This window comes from Chrysochloris asiatica, unplaced genomic scaffold, assembly GCF_000296735.1.
Source record: "Chrysochloris asiatica unplaced genomic scaffold, ChrAsi1.0 scaffold00018, whole genome shotgun sequence".
Lineage (NCBI taxonomy): Eukaryota > Metazoa > Chordata > Mammalia > Afrosoricida > Chrysochloridae > Chrysochloris > Chrysochloris asiatica.
Genome location: NW_006408536.1, coordinates 31,599,997 through 31,622,646, shown reverse-complemented (window position 1 = coordinate 31,622,646; position 22,650 = coordinate 31,599,997). Strand labels below are relative to the sequence as shown.

Here is a 22,650-nt window from a genome sequence, read left to right as displayed (position 1 = left end):
ACTGAGAACCCTGTGGAGCACATTTCTACTCTGACACACACGGGGCACCATGAGTGGAATCTACTTATGAAAAGTCATCCACTGAGAACCCTGTGAGGCACAGTTCTACTCTGAGACACACAGGGGCACCATGAGTGGGATCTACTTGAGGGCAGCTGGCCATAAGGTGCTGCCCAGGAAACCTTTGAAGTTCCAGTGGGACAAAGTATGAATACTTCTGTGGCCAGTGGTTGCAGTCTATCCTGAAGAACTTCAGAATAAAAGATTGCTGGACAGAACTTGAGAATAAAAGCCTGCTGGTCTACTTCTGACCTCCCTCCCACGCCTCCATTCTCACCCAAGTGTGCTGGACTGCAAAGTTGATTTGAACAGCAAGGCCAGCACGTCAAGCTCACCAGCGGCTGCGCGGAACCCCTCTACAGGGTCACTATGAGTCGGAACCAACTCAATGGCACTTAGCAACATTAAGGGAAATGAGATTCTAGTGTGGCGCTGTAGGATGAGTGCTGCATAGCTAACCACAAAGTCGGCAGTTCAAACACCAGCTGCTCCTCAGAAACCCTATACAGGCTCACTGAGTTATATCTGACCCGACAGCAATTAACAACAACCCCAATTAGGGTAACAATAACATTAGTGAGGTACTCATTTCTTAACATTATCAACCATTAGAGAAGAATAGGCAAGCATTTACCCAGGAACCAAGTTTCTAAGGGTTGGGAAAGGAGGAGGACTGGAAACAGGAAACACAGGAAGTGGGAGCCGTGATGTTACAATGGGGAAGATAATCACCCATGAGACGAAATACCATGTGTACGAATTGTTCCATGGAAAACAGATCTGGTCTGTTATCCTCCCCCCAAATCGCCATAAAACATTAAAAACAAAACCAAACATAAAACTCCTATAGAGCACAGTTCTACTCTGACATGAATAGGTGGTCCCACAGTGGATCCGGTGGCAAGAGGTTTGGGGTTTTCTGAAAGCTGTGAGGCATGTTAAGTCATGGCCGACTGAAAACACAGCTAAACCCAGCCGGACAGGAACAGGAGCCCTGCCAAGGAGCATCTTTACCTTGTGGAGGTCTGTTCCAGATAGCAATCTGAACTCAAGTCCCCCAGAAGTCTCACAAAAGGCAGGGACCGATTCGAAAGCCCCCAATCTCCATTGGCTGTGTGTATACGTAGACCCTGGGTGCACACCACATTTAATTTGCTCCATCAAACAAGTTCTCGAGGAAGAAAAAATACCAGATGGATTCCCGCTCTTTCGCCCCCCAAACCAAACAAAACAAATCAGACGGATAACTATGTGCACAAAGCATTAGAAAATACTGTGATATTTTATTATTAAAAATGCTGCTGAAAAGTTTATACATATGTTTCCAGCCATATAGATCTTCTATCATTACTTAAGGCAAAATCAAAAACAAAATTGCAAAATAATAACACCCAGAAACCCATTAAACCCTGCGTGCCTTGAAAGGTTAAGAATAAAAGCCTAGGAAAGTCTGTCTCTCTCTCTCTCTTTTTTTTTTTTTCCTGTTTTCTTCTTTTTTTTTCATTTTTATTTTAAATAGATAGCAAGTGTATTTTCTTCTCACAGATGTCTATGAAGATTTTCGGACTCCTTCCCATGTAGAAATGTCATTTAAGATGTATTAAATTGCTTTTGATCAACCTTCTGTAAAAGCTAAAAGTTATGCGCTTAACAGAAAATTTGTTTTTCTCCCCTTTTCCAAACGTCACAAGCCTAATGCAATGCTGTACATATTGCTAGCAGAATACAATTGGGAATACGAAACGGATACTGGAAAACTCACATAACAAACATACTTAAGCAACACTGAAGGGGGTCTTCACTCCATTGGTCATTTCATTGAGAGCCCTCGTGGCTGTAGGTAACCGACATAGCTTGTAGAAATGGAATGGTCATAGCTTGGAATGAACAATGAACTGTGGGAGAGATGTTCTTGTTGGCTAGCCCTCACTTCGCAGTGGGCTAAATTGGGACCGTCATATCCCACACATATATTTACAGAGATTGTCAGATGTGATCCAAGATACACAGCAGGGTTGGTTATAACACTCTGACAGATTGCTACAAATTCTTTTTTCTAGAAGGGGCTCTTCAAAGACTTGGATGGATGACAACACTTTTAGACTAAATATTTGTTATCAAAGATGGTTGTTGCAAAGTTATGAAGGAGCTGGGGGTTTGGGGTGGGGGGAGGCGAGGAGAGGGGTTGCAAAGAGCTGACGGGAACACCTTACACCTTGCTTAATTGAGTCATCTCAATGCAGACTGGGTTTCTGGAATTAACAGCATTGAAACCCGACGCTTGAATCTTCAAATATCTTTGGCCACTACTTCTTGGTGCTAGAGTCATTGTTGAAAAACAAAATACAAAGTCACCCTTATGATTTCTCCTCCACAGAACATTCTTCAGGACGATTGAAAAGAAAATGAAAAATTTACAAAGTGCAAGAGTAACAAGTGGTATTGTGCAGTTTACCAGATGTGAACAAGCGAACAACTGCCATGTGTAATCTTGACTAGACCTAGCCTGCTGCACATTCCTAATCATGGGTCTACCCACGTGTTACACACTAGCACTGCTCCACACCCTGCTCTTGGCTCTCATCTCTGCAGAAGTAGTTTATAAACCTTTCTAGGGTGGTGCAGATAATTAAGTAGAGATACTATAGAAGAAAAGCCTGGAAATCAACTCGAAAAATATCACAGCCATAGGAAACCCCAGTGGAGCACAGTTCTATCTTGTAACATCTAGGGACATGTCAGGATCAACTGGAAAGCAATGGTGTCCAGGAATGGTGCCAACATTGAAAGGTGGAGGTTCAAGTCCACCAAAAGGTGCCTTGAAACAAAGGCCTGGTGATCAATGTCCAAAAATCCAGCCAATGAAATCCCTACAAAGTGAAATTCTACTTGGACACACATGGGGGCTTCATGAGTCGAAATCGACTCATCAGTAACTTGATTTTTTTTTTTTTTTTTTTAGCCTTATCACTTTATCTTAACAGTGGTGGTGGTGGTGGTGATGTGCCGTGGAGTCGGTTCCGACTCATAGCGACCCTGTACAGGGTTTCCGAGGCTGTGAATCTTTACGGGAGCAGAAAGCCTCATCTTTCTCCCGTGGAACAGCTGGTAGTTTTGAACTGCTGACCTTGAGGTTCGCAGCCGGATTTGTAACCACTAGGTACTGAATTTTTCTAAAAACCTGATGCACATTTCATGTCATGTTTTTTTGTCTTTCTTTTCTTTTCTTTATTTCTCATTCTTCTTCCTTTTGCTGTTCTATGCATTAATTGGCGATAGCCACATCAATCCATGTGGATGGATTATGCCTTCCAGAGAAATATATATTGTATCCCACAAACAGTATAAAGGACTGAAATATATTTTTAAAAATGAAAACAACAGAAAACCTGCTTATGGTTAACTAAGGGATGGATCGGTGAATCAAATAAGGTTCAGCCCACGTCCTTCTTCAATCTGATTAGCAAAACTGGGCAAAAACTGGGTCCGCCAAAGCCTTGTGCAGCTGCGGGGGAACACAGCTGGATTGAGATGGCTGGGCACAGCTACAGCTATCCCAAAGCAAAATTCCTTTCCTTTTGGTAGGGCTCTGAGGTGGACACGACTCTTCCTAAACAGATTTTAAGAACCACAACTACAAAATTAGACCTGTATTTTCTTTCCCCTCCCCCCTCCCCCATGATTTGCCCTCACGTTGTTCTGTTTGTGTGCATGTCTCTCATTCAACAAGCTTTCCATACATCCCACGATGGGGACACAACTTTTGTGTTGCAGCTCCTTGAAGGAAGGCTACCGCACACAAATGAAATGAAAAGTTTCCTAACGCAAGGGTCTCCTAAGAACACCTTTACATGCGCAGGCATGACCGGAAGGAGGAATTCCACGGGTCACCTGGATGGTCCCGGGTCTTGCACACAGCCCTGCGTCCTCCTACAAATGGGATGAGCTAGAAAACCCTGGGTCTTTGCATATCACAAGGAATGAAGAATTAAAGTCTCCTTTGTCTGAGAGAAAACAGAGGCGATATGATGAACGGATAGAGATTTTATATACATACAGCGTACAACCAAAAGCCCTACCTTGCTAAGAGTTCCTCCAAACTTAAAACACCAATAAAAGCTTTGTTGTGTTTTGTTGTATTCTCCTGTGTGTGTATGTGTTGAAACTCACAGCTATATACATTTTTATTTTTACAAAGTTTCTTAAATAGAGTTCAGGCTGGCAAACCATCTCTTTGCACTATACGTTATTTGACGACATGGTCATTTCTTTTAATTTTTATAAGAAAATTCTACTTTTCCTTCATTCTGGATTGTAGTTCCATATACTGGGTAAAGCCCATAGACTCTTTCTTCATTTACGTAGAATCCATCCATCATTCTACGCCACATAAAGAACTTTTTATTATTTTCCCATTTTGATTTAAAAAACGAAAACAAAAAACAACCAAAAACAACACCTTTGTTTTTTAAATTTTCTTTCTTTCTTTTTTTTTTTTTAAGTGTCCCTGGGTGAGTTCTTGAAATGTCTGCTGATTTTGTGATGTTGGAGCTACCTTGGTAGTGGTTGGAGACACATAAGAATCACGGGGAGCGTCCGCCGTTGGGGTGGTGAAGATCTTAAAAGCAGTGTTCTTCCAGCAATGTCTCGTTTTCACATTTCACAGGGTCGGAAGTTGATGTCAGAATCCTCAGAAATTCCCAGGGAATGTGCCAGGAAGGAGCGAAGGACTACACTTCCTCATTCTGCCCTAAGTCAGTGTGATGGGAAACATTCTGTGGTGGGAGACATTCCTTCTTTCTTCCTTTATGTCTTGGTAAGTGGTGAAGAGGGAGGTCCAGGGAGGGAGAGGGGGCCGCTAAGCTATACTCTGGTGGTCGAGTGCCCGTGGGGTAAGTTGGTAGTGTTCTGCCCCCCACTGAAGGTGTTGAATGTGTGTAACGGCTGCATCCCAGAGAGTGTGTTTGGGATCATGGTGATAGTATTTGGTGTCATAAGTGGGATGTCATCCGGAGAGCGTCGCAGCGTGAGTGTGTAGTCCGGGGGACAGGTGAGCCTCAGGGTATCGTGGGCCTGTAGGGATTCACATTCATGGTCGTGCTCCAACTGTTTCATCTGCAGAGACATGATCTCTTCGTTCTGGATGTGGGCGATATCGTTGGTGTTGTTTCTCTGCGGGCTGGGTCTGCGGTGTGTCTCGTGGCGCCTCTTGTCCTTCTTATAATAGAGTGCGGCGAAAGCCAAGATGTTGAGGAACAGCAGGGACGCCCCCACGGCGATGGTGACGCTCAGCTCAGTGGAATAATCTCTCTTGGTTTCGATGAGGACCGTGGTATCCTCTGGGCCTGTCTTATGCAGATCCTTGGAGTGCTTGGGGTTGTTGGCAGGTGTGATGGCTGGGCGTTTGGTGGTGGGCCATATCTTTGCAGGCGATCGCCGGGTTCCGTAAGGAAAGGACGTCATGTCGGGAGGGGGGACCTTGGTGGTGGTGGAAACATACTGAAAGATCTCATTCAAATTGTGCAGATGAGGGACAAGTTCCAACCAGAAAGCCACTTTAGTTGCTCGGTAGTGGTCTCTCACTCGGGGCTTCAGGCCGATGTGCAGATACAGCTGGTCTTTGGGGTTGTACTTGGACCAGGCCACTTCCTCAAAACGATTGGGTTTGGTATGGATGAACTTAGTATCCTGTGGAACGGGTTGATTCGGGTCACTGGGGGCAGAAGAAAGAAAGAAAAGAGTCATATTGGACAAAGAAAGAAGAATTGCCAACCATTCACTGCATTTGCACATGAGGTGACACAACAGATTGGCTGCAAAGCCAAAGGTTAGTATTTGAGCCCCCCATTAGCAGCAATACGGAAGAAAGGGCTGGCAAGCTGTTTCTTCAAACGGTGTGGTGGTGGTGATGTGCCGTCAAGCCAGTTCCAGCTCATAGTGACCCAGCACAGGGTTTCCCAGACTGTAGATGTTTATGGGAGGAGAAGGTCTCATCTTTCCCCTGCAGAGTCACTGGTAGATTCGAACTTGTGACCTTGTGGTCAGCAGCCCAGTGAATAATCCACTACGTTATAGCACCTTACAATCAAGCAACCTGTGGGAGAGTTCTATACGCAGTGATTCAAAGTTGACATGAGTTGGAATTGACTTGAAGGCACGCAGCAATGATTGAGAACTTTACATCTTAAATAGCTTTTCTTTAACGTAGTAGGGTTCTGGTATGGAGCTGTAGGATCAGCACTGGACAGGTAACCACAAGGCCACGTTTTCAAACCCTCCTGTTCCTCCTTGGAAACCCTATACAGGGTGTTTAAGAGTCAGAACTGACTAGATGGCAGTTAACAACAATCCTTTATAATGAAAGAGCCCTAAGGAGCTCTGGTGGCGTAGTGGTTACGAATCGGGCTGCTAAACTCAGAGTCAGCAGTTCAAAACCACCAGCTGTTCCGTGGAAGAAAGATGAGGCTTTCTGCTCCCGTAATGATTGACAGCCTCGGAAACTCTATACAGGGTTGCTGAGAGTCAGAACTGACTGGATGGTTGTTGTTATTGTTGTTATGTGCCATGGAGTCGGTTCCAACATATAGTGACCCTGCACAGGGTTTCCGAAGCTGTAAATCTTCACAGGAGCAGAAAGCCTCATCTTTCTCCCATGGAATCATTGGTCGTTTTGAACTGACGACCTTCAGGTTAGCAGCCCGATTCATAACAACTACGCTACCCGAGCTCCTTGGCTGGATGGTAGTGGTGAATTATATACAATCAGGGGCCCTGGTGTCACTGTGGCTTAAGCAAACAGGCTGCTAACAGCAAGCTTGGCAGTTCAAACCCACCAGCTGCTTCAAGAGAGAAGGATGAGAGAGACTGTCTACTCTGATAAAGATTTAGTGTCGGAGACCCCGTGCAGCACTTCAGTTTTCTCCTAAAGGCGCTCCATGAAATGGAATTCACCTGAGGGTCATGGGTCTCATTTGGTTCTGGGTTCTTCTAGATACTAAAAGGAGTCCTGGTGTGGCGCTGTAGGGTCGGTTTGAACCACAAGATTGGAGGCTCAAACTCACGAGCGGCTCGGCTCCGTGGAAACCCTATACAGAGTCACTGAGTTGGAACCGGCCTCGAGCGTACTAAAACAACACCAATATACACCAAAAGGCGTTTTATGGCACGAGGGTTGCAAGTTTACAGCCTCGAAAACCCTAAGGGGCAGTTAGCTCTACTCTATCCTATATGAATCCTGTGAGACTGCATTCACTCCACAGTGCCCAGCACAGCTACAAAATACCCCATCCCCAACAGACACATTCTGCTTGACTCCAAAACACACCCACCATCTCCTCTTTTTCTGGAAATGCCCCCTATCTGGGTTTTAAAGATAAATCCTGCTGGCAAAGGCGGTTCATCGTTCATATCAATGTTTCTATTTATTTGTGGATCTGTGCCGTGCTGCGTCAGGAATTTTGTGGGCATGATGTTTCAGCGCTCGGCAGCTAACTGAAAGGTTAGCGGTTCAAACCCACCAGTCGGTGCATTGGAGAAAGCTGTGGCTGTCTGCTGTCTAGAGAAAGGGGCAGCTCTGGTCAATGAGTATGTCGCTAGCAGTTGGAATCGAGTTAGCAACAGTGGGTGTTTTTTAACCACAGTGCCCTAAAACAATGAAAAAGGAAAACGAAATGCTGCCAGGGAAACCTTCTAGTATTTCAGGTTTACTTATGTTCATGTAATGGACGTCAACCAGAGGATGTACATGTCTACCCCAAACCCAAGGGATATTTGGCAGCGTCTGAAGATACTTTTGGACTCCTGGTCTGGCGCTGCAGAATCAACACTGGACTGTAAACCCAAAGATTGGCAAATCAAACCCCCAGATGCTCCTTGGAAACCCTATACAGTGTCACTATGAGTCACAACCGACTCAACTGCGCTTAACAACAACAACAACAAAAGACATCTGGGCTTGTCCAGGTTAGATAAAGGGCTGTTCATGGTCTCACCTGGGTTGAAGTCTGTGATTCCGCTAAACAGCCCACACAGCACAGGATGATGACCCCTTCACAATAAAAAAGAACCACTCAGCTCCGATGTCTAGAGGACCAAGATGGCCAAAAGCTGACCTAGAAGCTATTTGTTGGAAACGTGGGCATTCTCTTTCCTCACTGGAGAATCACTTTCGAAGCAAAGGAAGAGATGTCTCACGTTTCATAAACCACATAGAGGCCAAGCCAACCAAACACAAAGACGTCTTGACTTTGCAGAAGGATCGTGCATAGAGATACATATATCATTACTGAGCTCCATTTGAAGGGGGGGAAAAAATACTTTCCGTCAGAAAGAAAACAAAACGAAACAGAATAACTATCAAATCCTTCTTGAAAATATTTTGTAGTCCGAACAGGGAAATGTGAAACAGTATTTGAAGAAGATTTTAAATATTTACTGATGACGATCAAAGAGCACACACCCTTCGGTATGGATTACATCTCAATGTCAAGAAAACAAAAATCCTCTCCACTGGACCAGTAAACAACATTCTTATCAATGGAGAAAAGACTGAAGTTGTCAAGGACTTCATTCTTCTTGGATCAACCATCAACACTCATGGAAGCAGCAGTCAAGAGATCAGGCGACGTATTGCATTAGGCAAATCTGCTGCACAGGAACTTTTTAAAGCGTTGAACAGCAAAGATGTCAGCTTGAAGACTAAGGTGTGCCTGACCCAAGCCATGGTATTTTCAATAACCTCATATGCATGCGAAAGCTGGACAGGAATAAGGAAGACCAAAGAAGAATTGATGCTTTTGAGTTATGGTGTTGGAGAATATTGAAAGTGCCATGGACTGCCAAAAGAACCAACAGATCTGTGTTGGGAGAAGTGCAGCTAGAGTGCTCCTTGGAGGCAAGGATGGTCAAACTTTGTCTCTCATACTTTGGACATATTGTCAGGAGGGAGCAGTCGCTGGAAAAGGATATCATGTTGGGTAAGGTGGAGGGTCAGAGAAAAATAGGAAGACCCCCAACGAGATGGATTGGTCAGGTGGCAGCATCAATGGACTCAAGTGTGGCAACAGTAGTGAGGTTGGCCCAGGATCAGGCAGTGTTTCATTCTGCTGTGCATAAGGTCGCTATGAGTTGGTACCGACTCGATGGCATCTAACAACAACAACAACAACAACTGTAAAAGGTTTTATATCCTAGAGCTTTAGGTCGAGAGTCCTGAGGATAAAGCAGTTAAGTGCTCCATTGTAAATGAAAACCTCGGTGGTTCAAACGCACCCAGTGAGTCTGCAGAAGAAAAGCATGGCAATGTGTTCCTGTAGAGATGACAACCTAGGAACCCCTCCGGGACACTCCTACTTGATCACACAGAATCGCCACAAAGTCATGGGTCAAGTCAATAGTTGTTGCTAAGTGCCACTGAGTCGGTTCCAAATCACAGTGATCCTGTATAGGGTTTCCAAGGAATGGCTGGTGAGTTTGAACCACCGACCTTGTGGAGCTCTATTACACAGTGCCATATAGACACAAAGTAAGTCATTCCCGTGTCTTACCAACCTCTATCCAAGCAAGGACTTCAGGTCTCCATCTGAGACAGCCACAGTGACAAAGAAATCATTTCCATGCATTAAGAGTATAGTCCCTTCTCCTCCCAGCTATGAAATCTCTTGACTGCATTAAATATTTTAGCCTGTGTTGGCTTTGTCTTCCTATCTACAGCCAGTCAGCATGGATTCAAACCTAACTCCTGGTAACCCCTGTGAATCGGGGTATCTGTGTTCCATAGGGTTTTCAATGGCTACTTTTTTCAGACACCTGTCCCTAGACCTTTCTTCCAAGGTCTCTGGGTGGACTTGAACCTCCGACATTACGTTTAGCAGCTGAGCAACTCAACCATCCTCCCCACCCTCATAGGATCTCCTCATCTATACTGTGGATGAGAAGGCTGACCTCAGGGGTAATTGGTGAAGGCCAAGGAAAATCCACAGAAATGAAGAGACTACTCTATGTTGTAATCTTTTTTAATTAATCCTTTTTTAATTAATCCTCTTCACTCAACGTAGTCATTTCTTGTGTCTCCTTGGTGTCAAGTCAAATCGGACACACAGGGAACTCCTAAAAATGGACTGAAGCAGCTACACTTAAGAAACCCAAGCTGTCTTGGCACACAAGGAAAAGTTTTCATCCAAACTGAATATATACTAGTCACCGAGGCTTTATTTTGCTAACAGGATTCAGAAGCAAACCGACTCCTTCATAGGAGAGAGGTAATAATACTAGGAGCTTCCTTATCTGCGTGTGTGCGCATTTAATCTGCATTTGTAGACAGAATCCTCACTATCTTTGAAAACCAAGCTGATTTTTAGCTCCTATGTTTTGGCTGCTTCTATGTTTAGGAGTCCTGGTGTAGAATAACCACAAGGTTGGCAGTTCAAACCCACCAGCTGCTTCTTGGAAACCCTATGCAGACTCACTATGAGAAGTGATTCTATGGTACAGAACAATGCCACAGAATGGTTCGGAGAACATACTGAATTTAATATTGTTTCTCAGAATTCTTAATTTTTAGCTTTATTTATTTATTTTTGCATTAATAAACTATTTTTATCGATTGGCCATTTTCATGGGTTCATCTGTGCTTCATTCTAATTGTATTAGAAGAGATGAAAGGTAGCAAGTTTTCTAGTATTTATCATTTTATTCTGCCTTGTTTTTAACATTACTAACTCCATTTTCCCCATATATCTGATTTTGTTGAATTGCATTTGTGTCTACTGAGTGTGTTGGGGGTGAAGGTAGAGGGGGTGCAGTATCCTTTTATTCTAGAGTGGTGGACATCGAGGGAAAAGAATATTGTCTTCACGATGAATGTTTGAATGTCGAGCTCTTTTGGAAGGAATTCAGGGTGCATTTGAAAGGTAAAGAAACACATTTATTTTGTTCTCAAAGAATAGAGCAGAGGATTTGGAAAATCCAGATAAGTCGGCTTCAGCCGATACAATCTCTCTATTAAGTTTCTTGGAGATGCGCAGTCAGAATTCTTAAAGCAAGATAAACTCACAGGGATTATGAAAGTTCAAGTCATTCTTTCTTGTCAAACACTCAAAAGACGGTACCGCCTCTAAGCATGGGTACCGGTGTTTTATTTTGTAAATTTTCCTGCAGCATATACAGTGTTTCCGAATGACCACAAGGAAAATTACAGATCATGATGAGGAAGGAGGGAAAGAGACACAATTTCGTCTCGCTCCTAAAAGCTTTGAGGTGTATCTACACGTCTATCCCAAGTCCCTAACACATCTGTCCTATTTGTTCTTTGAGTTATAATCGTTAACAGCTGGGAGTCAAATGCATCTCTAAGATCCCATCTCTCCCTTTCTTGACACAGGTTGGCGGTATGATTTCCTCCAAGGATGCTTGGTGGATGGAAATTGCTGAGCGTTTGGCAACTATCTAAAAGGATGCTGGTTTGACGCAGTCACAGGTGCGTCAGAAGAAAGTCCTGGCCATCTGTTCTCAGTCAGCCATCGAACAGCCCCTGGAACTGAGTTCTACACCGACAGACTCGGGGGCACCATGAGTCAGAATCCATTCGTGGATGACAATGAGGACAGGACTCTACTTAGAACCTAGACAGTATAGTGCTCATGGAGGCTTGTTGTGGTGTGCTGGCAAGTCGGTTATGACTCATAGCAACTCTGTTGAGGGTTTCTGAGGAGTTGCCGGTGGGTTTCAGTGCAGCTTACCTTACAATGGCCACACCAGGACTCAATTGTGAAGGGTACTCATCCTCCATAATACTAAACCTGTGGTGCTGTAGGACAAGCACTGGACCGCAAGGGTATTTAAGCATGACTTTACACCTCCTAGGCAGCAGGGGGCGATGCACACTTAAGTGTAAATTTACACCTCCTAGGCAGCAGGGGGCGATGCACATTACTTGGCATTGAGTCCTTAATTAGTTCACTTCACACTAATGCTGATTTATGATGGTTAACACATTCTCAAGGGCTCAAGTCTACCCATCCATACCTTACAAGAAAGGCCTGGTGATCTACTACCAAAAAAAACCTCAGCCATGGAAAACCTCGTGGGGCACAATTTCCCACTGACACACGTGTTATTGTAACCGTCGTTGAGTTGGTTCTGACTCATAGCGACCCTGTCTGGGGTTCCCATGGAGCGCCTAGTAGGTTTGAACTGCCGACTTTGGAGTTCAAACCATCCTTATGGCCCAATGCATTGTCCAACAGAGCCACACCTGGGTTCCTGACATACATGTGGGGTCTCCACACTATACTGGTTGGTCATAAAAGTTACATTGGAAACCAAACTTCCTTTTTTTCAGGAGTGTCTTTTTCCTGCTTCCCCTCCCCCTCCCCCCCAAAGATTTAGTAAGTGTCGAAAGCAAGTTCAGGAGCCCCGGTGGTGGGGTGGTGAAGCACTTAGTCCGTAAACAGAAAGGTTGGTGGTTCAAACACACCAACAGCTCCGACGGAGAATAATGTGACCATCTCCTCTTGTAAGATGACAACCATTCTTGTTTGTTCTAAGGCAGGGTTGGGGACCCTTTTTTCTGCCAAAGGCCATTTGGATATTTATAACATCACTTAGTATAAATTTACCTTGCTATGGGGAAAAAAAAAGCTCTTAGACTGATTGAATTTCAAGTTTTGCCTGCAGTTGCCTGGCAGGGCCAGACCAAATGAGTTCATGTATTGAAGCACAAACTGAGTTTAAACCTCAAGGTCGGTGGTTCAAACTCAACAGACGCTCCTCAGAAACCCTATACAGGGCTGCTATGAGTTGGAACCAACACAATGGCACTTACCAACAACAACAACCTACCAAAATAGGGCCCTGGAGGCTCAATGATTTACGTGTTGGGCTATTAACTGAAAAATCAGGGATTTGAACCCACTGGCTGCTCCACGGGAAAAAGACAAGGCAGGCGGGTCCCATAAATATTTACAGTCTTGTGACCCCATGGACGAGTTCTGCTCCCGCCTACCCGTCGTTACCAGTTGGAATCGGCTCAGTTGTAGTAGTTAGATGCGTTACATCAAGCCTTAATACCAGGAGCTACCTATCTGCGGGTGTACGTATTTAACATGCATTCGTAGACAGAATCCTCACTCTCTTTGAAAACGAATCTGATTTCGGTTTCAAAGATAACAAAACAGAGGGAATGGAGCCATGTAATGGATATCTGTGTGTTGCTTTTAATTGCCATTACAGAATTCTCTTTCCATGTCTGAATTCCAACAGCTTACAAGTTCTTCAGTAAGTGATACATCACCCGTTGGCTTGGAGCCACGCTTTGTGTAGAGATTGAGTTCCCTAGCCAACTTCCCTTTTCATACGCTTCTCCACACACAGCACTCAAACAGAATTAGCTAGGATCTGGGAGCACCTAGGTTTTAAAGACCAATGTGGCCAACTCCTCTCTAACCTATTCCCCAAAGACAGTTCATAGTCAGACAAAGATCTTAATTCTTTATAAATGAAACTTTGGCATTACTTTTCCTTTTCAGACACCTTTGTTTCTCATTTGTCAAAACTTTCCATGTCTGTCTGTCGTCTATAAAACTCATTCATATGTTGATCTATGTTGTTCACTGGCTCTTCATTCATATGTTGACCTATGTTGTTCACTGGCTCTTCATTTTGATTCATGCTTCTGTCCTAAACTACTGAAACAGCCTCCTGAAATACAAGGGAAATAAATAATCCCAAGTTTGTGGCCATATCCTTTCCTTAGTTGAAATAAGATCGAATGATAGACAGGTAGAAGAATGGGTGCATGGGTGGACAAATGGATAGACAGATATAGATAGATAGATAGTAAATACAAGAATGTACAAATGGATGGATGGATGGGTAGATAGATGATAGATACACAGATAGATGATATATAGACAGATAGATGATAAATAAATGTGATAAGCAATAGATGTGATATACAGATGATAGATACAAAGAGAGATAGATGATAGAAAAAATGAATAGATGGATGGATGGATGGGTGGGTGGAAAGACGGATGATGGACAAGAATAGATAGATAAGTAGACAATAAACAGAAGAATGGATAGAAGGTGGATGAATACATAGATAGTAAATAGATGATAGAAAATCGAATGAGTAGATGGGTGGATGAATGAATGCACAGATGGGAGAATGGATGGACAGGTAGGTAGGTAGGTAGGTAGGTAGATAAACAGACAGAGAGCAATGACATTTTAGGGACATGGCATTACATCTGCCCTCCCTCTCTTTCCCCTCCTTTGCTGTCTTCCTATCCCTTCTATTCATTCTCTCTTATTGTATGAGTCCTTGCCTGGGTTCAACTTCTAGAGAACATGGGGACCATGGATATCCAGAAGAATGTCCCTTAACAGCAAGGATGGAGAGATTTCGGATCACTGACTTTGGAGACATCATTAGGAAGGACCATCGCTCGGAAAGGGCCTCGTGGGTGGTAAAGCTGAAGGTGAGAAAAATGGCGGAGATGGATGGACATGACAGCCCCAACCATGGACTCAAACATGTCAAGGACCATGAGGATGGTGTCGAACCCAGGCACGCCATCCTGCCATACATGTTGTCACTACAATTCAGAGCCAATTCGATGTCATCTAACAGCAACAACGCCGTACATGGAAAGAACAAAGTTGACAATACCAAGAACTGCCAGAAGATTGAAGATCAGCCTTGGAAGAAATACAACCAGAATGCCCCTAGAACTAAGGGTAGCAATATCTGTCTGTCCATCTATCCATCTATCTATCTTTTATCTGCCTGCGTATGTATGTTTTGTCTGTTTATTCAGTCTTTCTCCATCCATCCATTCATTGACCCATCGATCCATGCTTCCATTTACTATCTTTCCATCCATCCACTTATCTATCATCCATCTACCTATTCTTCTATTTATGATCTATTGCTTCATTTCAGAAAATAGTATCTATGTTCATGTATCCATGTACCTGCTCACCCACCCATCCATTAAACCATCTATCCATTCTTCTATTTGTTACCTGACTCTATCTCTCTATGTATCTATCCATCTATGTTTCCATCCATCTTTCTAAACATCTATCCATCCATCTGCATCTGTCCGTTTACTCATTTAACCATCGTTTCATTTACCATCTCTCCATTCTTCTATTTACTATCTATCATTTCATTTCAGAAAATAATATCTATCTATATCAACCACCTATAACTGTTAACATCCCCAGCTGGGTTGCTGTCTCATTCAACATTAGGGGACATTCTGAAGCACTGTCTCATTCAATGACGACCCGAGTCACTTAAGTGACCTTCTAAATGAATTACAAGAAAATTCACTGCACTTATATTCCGAAGCATGAATTTCATGATGCCCCACATTTGTAGAAGAAACGAAAACATCTCCCGTTTGGATAAAAGTGCAGGTTTTTGAGACATGCATTTAAGTGCCTCCACCACTTAACAACAACATCCATCGACACCCTGGTGATCTCACCCAGATTCCTACAGCATCTCCTGGAAGCTTCTAACTCCGGGTGAGTAAAGCTACCCCTTGGTTCCCACCTTAGTCATCTGTCCTTTATGGCACCTGCAAACATCCTGAACACACATCAATAATAGTGATTTAGAAATATGTGCTCAGGTGTTTCATTGTTATATGTCGTCGAGTCGGTTCCGACTCATGGCGAGTCCTGTGTAGGGTTTCCGAGGAGCAGCTGGTGAGTTTGAACCGGCGACCTTACAGTTCAAAATGACCTTGCAGTCCGTTACTGACCCTAGAGTCCCATAGCAGGACGCCAAGGACGCTGCTCGGGTGCTTCTTGTGGAGCTATTTTATGTCCTAGGTGTAGAACAAACACTGGACTTCGAATCACAAGGCCGGCAGTTCAAACCCAGCAGCTGCTCCTCAGAAACCCTATACAGTATCAGTAGAAGTTAGAACGGACTCAACTATACTTCACCAGCAACATCTTACATCTCTTGTCCTGGGGTGGCGCTCTGGATTAATGCGCCAGACTGAAAAGCCGCTTGAACTACAAGGTCGGTGGTTCAAGCTCACCAGTCGCTCCTTGGAAACCCTATACAGGGTCGCTATGGGTCGGAACCGACTCAACGGCACTTAACAACAACAACAACAAGTTATGTTGTGGCACTGTGTGATAAAAGTACTGGATTCCAAGGTCAGTTTTAAACCACAAGGTTGGAGGTTCAAACTCACCACCCGCTCCTTGGAAACTTTACACAGGGTTGCTATGAGGTAGAACCGACTCGACGGCACTTAACCACAGCAGTGGGCGCTGTTGACTCTGCAGTAAGACTCTCACCTTACACACAAGTTCAATTCCATTGCACCTCATGAGTAGCCTCCAGCTGTGTGGCTTTGAGGCCCAGCAGGTTTCAGTAGAACAAACACACACTAGGAAGAGAGGCCTGGGGATCAACTTTAGAATAGCAGTCGATAAGAATCCAGTGGGCACATGTATCCAATCAACAACCCATCAGAGGGATATAACAGGACCAGGATCTATTGTGTATGGCGTTGTCTTGACTTAGGAGTCCATTCAGCAGCCCGGGACAACAGGCTGTGTTGGAAGTCATACAATCACCACACAGACATGCGGCTGTCTCCTCAGATGGTCCTCGGCTTTTCCCTATGACCAGGAGGAAACGCCCACTTAGGGCAGCAATTCTTTGCCACATTTGAAACTGTGTGGGTCAGGTCTGTTTCCTTTTCAGTAAGGAAGGAGTAACAAGCAGTCTCTGCAGATGAGCAATTCAGCAGCAGGAAGAGCCAACAACCGTTTAACGGTATAAGCTCAAGCTCCCAACTTCTTTGTGGTTCAGAAAAACTCATTATAATTGATACTTGCTCTTCATTTCAGAAAAGAATATCAAGTTTTATACAGCTACTATCATCATATTGGGGAGAAAGATGAGGCTTTCTGCTCCTGTAAAGATTTACAGCCTCGGAAACCCTGTACAGGGTCGCTATGAGTCGGAATCAACTCCACGGCACTTCACAACAACAACACTCATCATATTATCATGAAAGCAGGTAAGGGAAACAAAAAGGAAGTCTGTGGTTTGAGAGAAAGCAAATAATGAAGGAGAATCAATTGGTTAATGAGTTTAGTGTTCACCTAAAAGTTTGCGGGTTTCAGTTCACCCAGAGGTAACTTGGAACAAAGGCCTGGTGATCTACCTCTGGAAAATTGGCCACTGAAAACTATAGGGTACACAGTCCTAATGTGTCACACCTGGGGTCTTCAAGCATTGGACTGAGTAGCAGCACACAGGTGGTTTGCTTTCTGGTTTTCATGGAGTCCTTGGATGGTACAAATGGCTAAAGATTTGTTGCTGTCTGCTATTGAATTAGTTCCGACTCATCGCTACCCTGTATAGGTCTCCTAGCGCAACTGGTGGGTTTGAACTGCTGGCCTTGGGATTGCCAGTCCAGTGCTTATCCTACACTGCCACACCAGGACTCTCAGCTGCTAGTTAAAAGCCTGGAAGAACAAATTCTCTCAGAGGCACCTAGGAAGAAAGGCCTGGCAATCAACTTTAGAAAAACCAGGTGAGTCCAGAGTTCTGCTCTGGAAACTGGTGCTGGTTGACAGTGATCCGCGTGGATGTGACACGGTTAAGAGAAAACAGGTATGAGTGTGCATTCGAAAATTTAAATTTAAATAACTCCCCTGAGTTATTTAAAGAGACTTGCATTATATCAGTTTCCTGCAGCCGTTTCCTCTAGAATACCCACCCACAGATGAATGAATACAAATGGGATCCAGACAAACCAGAAAGTATCTTATCACTCAGGTGGGGAGAGAGATGAAGTTCTGATACACAAATGAGATTTTGAAAAGAACATGTGGACAAAATACACCGGTCCCAAAAGGACAAACACTGTTATGAGGCCACTTATACGAAATGACCTGACCTTCAGAACACAAGGACATCATGCTCAGTAAAGTGGAGGGTCATCCAAAAAGAGAAAGACCCTTCAAGGAGATGGATTGGCACAGTGGCACCAGCAATAGGTTCAAACTTAGCAATGGTTGTGAGGATGGTGCAGGGCTGGGTGGTGTTTTGTTCTCTTGTGCATCAGGTTAGTGTGAGTCAGAACCGACTGGAATGCACATAGCAATGACAACAGCCACGTAAAAAAAAACAAGACTTATTCGTGGTTACCAGGAGTGGGAGGTAGTAGAAAAGGGAACGTTTTTGTTTGGGAGATACAGAGTTTAAGTTCATGATGATGGAAGGTTTTAGGTGGTCCTGCCCATCTGAGAGAAGTCATGAGTATTAATTATTGAATTATAAACATGGAAACTGTTGTGTTGGAGGATGCGCTTGGGTTTTGAGTTGTCATGCGTTTGAGCAGATACCATAGCAACCAGCTTATCGCTTATTATGGGACGATGTCATTCCTCTGACTTGGTTTGCCATACGGTCCATGTGTTTTAGCATCCACGGTTTATCAAATAGGATGAGGTCATCTTTAGATTTAAAACTCAGTGACCAGCTATCAATGTGCCGGTCAGTATACAAGCCTACTAGTTTTCTTAGCGTTTCGCTTACTTCAGCGAGCTTTGCAAATACAATGTATCTGTATCCACCCTGGGGATGAGCAGGTTTATTGGCACCCGGTTTCCAACATTGTGTGTCTGTGTGCTGTTTCGGTCATTCCCCCACTATCTCCAAGTGTTTCATCATGTCTGCTTCCCAGATGGCAGCCTAGAGCCAACATCACTCTTCTAGGCTCTGTGAAATCATAATTCCGGGTGCCATGTTTAATCGGCACACCAGCTTTATTGCGGTGGTCTGGAATGGAGTCTGCAGAATCTGTAAGATCTACCTGTCCTTCTAAATGCTACACCGGCAGGCAGACCGAAAGGGATCTGGCACATTTTTTTGCCTATAGCTAGAAGTTACGTTTATTCACTCATTAGCTTTACAAGAAACATGGATTGTCATCATTTTATAGATGAGGAAATGAAATTTGCTGTTGTATGCCGAATTAATTCCAACTCATAGTGATTCCATGTGTCAGGGTAGAACTGATCAATAGGATTTTTGAGGCTGTATTCTTTTCTTTTGCTGTTTAATGTGAATTAAGTGATCGTTTATGTGGGAGAACATTAACTTTACATTGATTACATACATCTTATCATATACCATTTCATTGCCATGGTTACAATCCCCTCCATGCATCATCAACCAACTAAAGGGTATACTCTGCAAGCCTGCCCCCCAGTCGTCAGCACACAGCCCCATTCCCTCTCTGTGTCTAAAGTCCCCAGCTGCTCCATCTCTCCACGTCATCATCTCTGCCTCCATCTCAGGCATCACTGCTTCTCTGGGTAGGGTCCCACTCTCTACTCTTCTCTCTTGATGGTCCCAGGGACCTCCACTCCTAGACTGCAGTCAATCGCTCCCCTCCTTTTGCTACAAAACATCTACCTTTACATTTCCAGCCCTCAGTCAGTCCTGATAACAATTTTTCACTATTGTATCACAAGAGACCTATCCCCATCTCCTTTCATCAGCCCTGCCCAGACAGATTGGATACTACTCTGGAGATTCTACCTTCCTCTGAGCCCACTGGATCTACATTCCCTCTTGAAAGCTTGTAAGCTAGTCACTTGTTGTCTTTGTAGCCACCCCTCATTTGGGGTAGCCAATGTCCAGTTGCCCATCCCTGTCAACACTGAGTATGGAGCGGATTCTGGCACATTTTTATCATCCAGCGGTACTGGAGTGAATAAGGAGCCTTGGTAGCATAATGGCTTATGTGTTGGACTGCTGAACACAAAGTCAGCAGTTCGAATCTACCAGCGGCTCTATGGGAGACAGATGAGACTTTTCTGTTCCTGTGAAGATCGACAGCCTCGGAAACGCTGCACTCGAACCGAGCTGGTGACACACAACCTCCCACGAAGACCACTGTGAACAGATGAGGGGCTTCAAAGTTTGTGCACCAACAGTACTGGAAGATTGTGGGATTTCCCACCAACTTTGGGAAGCCCCTTGCACTTTCAGGAAAACCACAAAAAAACAAAGTAAGTAGGTTTCCATGCTGTGAACGTTGTTAAGTTCATTGTGACTCACAGCGACCCCATGTGGCCGCTGTCTTCTTCACTGCCAAGTCTCGCCTAGACATCCGCTACATGGCTCGGAACTGTTGATCTTGTGAGCAGCCGAGTGCTTACTTTCTGTGACACCAGGGCTCTTTAGATACCCATCGGTGTTGTGAAGGGCTGTGAAGTCAGTTCTGACTGATAGCCACCCTGTGTCGGGTTTCCAAGGAGCGACCGGTGAGGTTGAACCTTTTGGTTCAAAGCAACCTTTCGCTCCAGTGCATTATTCTTCAGCCTCACACCAGGACTTCAAGTTACCAATAGATCTTAGAAAGAAATCAGTGTTATGTGTGTGTGTGTGTGTGTGTCCAAGCCACAGAGCATTTCAGTTCATTCAATCATATCAACAACATTCACAATAAAAAAGAGTACGATGCGGAAGGCAGTGACAACCGCATAGGGTGGGACTCAATTGTGCCCCCCAAAATATATACATGACACTCTAATCTGTGGATGCAAGTAGACCTGGTTATATTGTGCCCCTCAAATATACATTCAAGAATCTAATCTGTGGATACAAGTAGACCTGGTGGTACTGTGGTTAAAGCACTCAACTGCCAACCAATAGGTTGAGGGTTTGAACCCACCAGTGGCTACGTGGGAGAGAGATGTGCTTGTCTGCTTCCACAAAGGTCTGCAGCCTTGGAAAGCCCTTGGGGACAGTTGTACTCTGTCGTATATGGGCACCCAGAGTGAGGATTTGGTGTAGGTGGGCAATGGGTTTAGTCTGATTCGACTTATGGATTTAACCCTGTTTTTGTTGTTGTTGTTGTTGTTGTTGCTAAGTGTTGCTAAGAGTCAGTTCCAGCTCATAACGACCCTCCGTAGGGCTTCCGAGGAGCAGCCAGTGAGCTTGAAGCACGGTTCAAACCGACCTTGCAGTCTAGCGCATTATCCCACCGCTCAGCGCATTATCCCACAGTGCCACACCAGGATTCCTAAACCTGGTTGGGGTCAGGGTTTTTATTTTTCCATCATAAGAACGACACCATACAAGTGTAGGTAGGGTGTCTTGAATCAAGATATGGGGAGAGGGGGAGGGCTTCAAAAAGTTCATGGGAAACTCTCATGACCTTTCATTCTGTTTCTCCACAGACTCTGTGAAGCCCTTTTGATATGAAGAGAGCAGACCACAGACACAAGTAAGAACACATGGGGAAGGCAGATGCCAAGCCAATTGGGGGCCTCCAAGGAACCCAGGAACATATGCAAAATGGACACAAGGACCTCTCCCCAGGGCCCACCACGCAAGAGAAAGACCCTTCCCCTAGAGTTGGCTCCCTGAACCAGGACGCCTGGAACCATGTCTGTCTCTGTTACAGAAGACCCCCGTGAGCTTTCTGTGAGCAGAGCCCCCAAGCCACTAAGGGACTGAAGTTGAGGAAAACGTACCCGGTTTTGGCAAAGTTGGTCCAGTAGGTCATGACGACCGCGCTGAGCATCACGTCGTTCTTGGAGAAGTTGCAGCTGAAGAGCTCAGTGGGACCGATCATGGGGATCCCAAAGACGTAGGGCACCTCGTCACCGTGCGCCGAGTCCGCCCAGCTGGGCTTCATCTCGCTCTGGCAGTGATGGTAGAAAGCGTAGAAGTAGGTGGGAGACCCATACTGAGCGTGCAGGTCGGCAGTGGCCACAGCAGGAGCCACCCACTGATGGTCCGTGAAAAGGGCCACCAGGGTTTTACGCCGCGTCTCTGGGTTCTCCTTGTCGGCCCAGTCCGTGTACATGAACTTGATGGTCTCCCGCAGCGTGTCCTTGCCCTCGGGGTAGCCGTAAAGGTTGTCCACGAAGTTGGACACGGAGAAATCAAAGTCGTTGGGTGTGACGCCGTCTTCGTTGTCCACGATGCCATCCACAAACTTGAGACCTTCGCCTTGGTTCACACCCAGCATGATGTCATAGTTGAGGAACTCCCCCTGTTCCATGAGGATCTGGGGGTCGTCCGGGATGACATCCCCGTCGATGACCGGCCCGAAGGCGATGTGGTACGTGGCCGGTGCGATGCTCTGTTGGATGAGCTCTTTGTAGTTCTTATTCCGAAGGCATTCAACCATCTCCATCGTATCCAGCATGTTGCAACCCACTTTATCTGCCAAGATCCGAGTATACTTGGCAGGCTGGTAGTTCACGGCCCAGCTGGACAGAGCAGTTCCACTCTGGATGATGGCCTTTTGGAACAGACCTGCAGGTGCAAGTGACGGATATGTAAATGAATACCCCCAGTGGACATGCAAATGAACAACCCCCCACCCCCAGCAGGAGAAAAGCAGCTTTCAGTCTACAGAGAATGCAGACATTGTATCCCTGCCAGGTGAATTTCAGAGAGGGTACCATTCAGTTCTTCCCCTGGTTACTCTTTCTCTCCCTTTCCATTCCCTACTGCCACCAGACCCCTGTTGGATATTCATTTTAAGGGATATTTTTACATGCACCAAAAAAAAAAAA

At 44.9% G+C, this 22,650-nt stretch overlaps 1 protein-coding gene across 2 annotated transcripts in view; it reads right to left on the bottom strand.

The window, feature by feature from the left end:
• Window positions 1-4,923: 4,923 nt before the first annotated feature.
• NLGN4X (neuroligin 4, X-linked) overlaps window positions 4,924-22,650 on the bottom strand; it is a 258,034-nt gene continuing 240,307 nt past the window's right edge. For both annotated transcript variants that reach the window (XM_006835650.1, XM_006835651.1), the window contains 2 exons: window positions 21,598-22,387; window positions 4,924-5,773 (listed from right to left, as the gene is read on the bottom strand). In XM_006835650.1, the coding sequence (XP_006835713.1) occupies window positions 4,924-5,773; window positions 21,598-22,387 (1,640 nt within the window). The remainder of the gene's footprint in view (window positions 5,774-21,597; window positions 22,388-22,650) is intronic.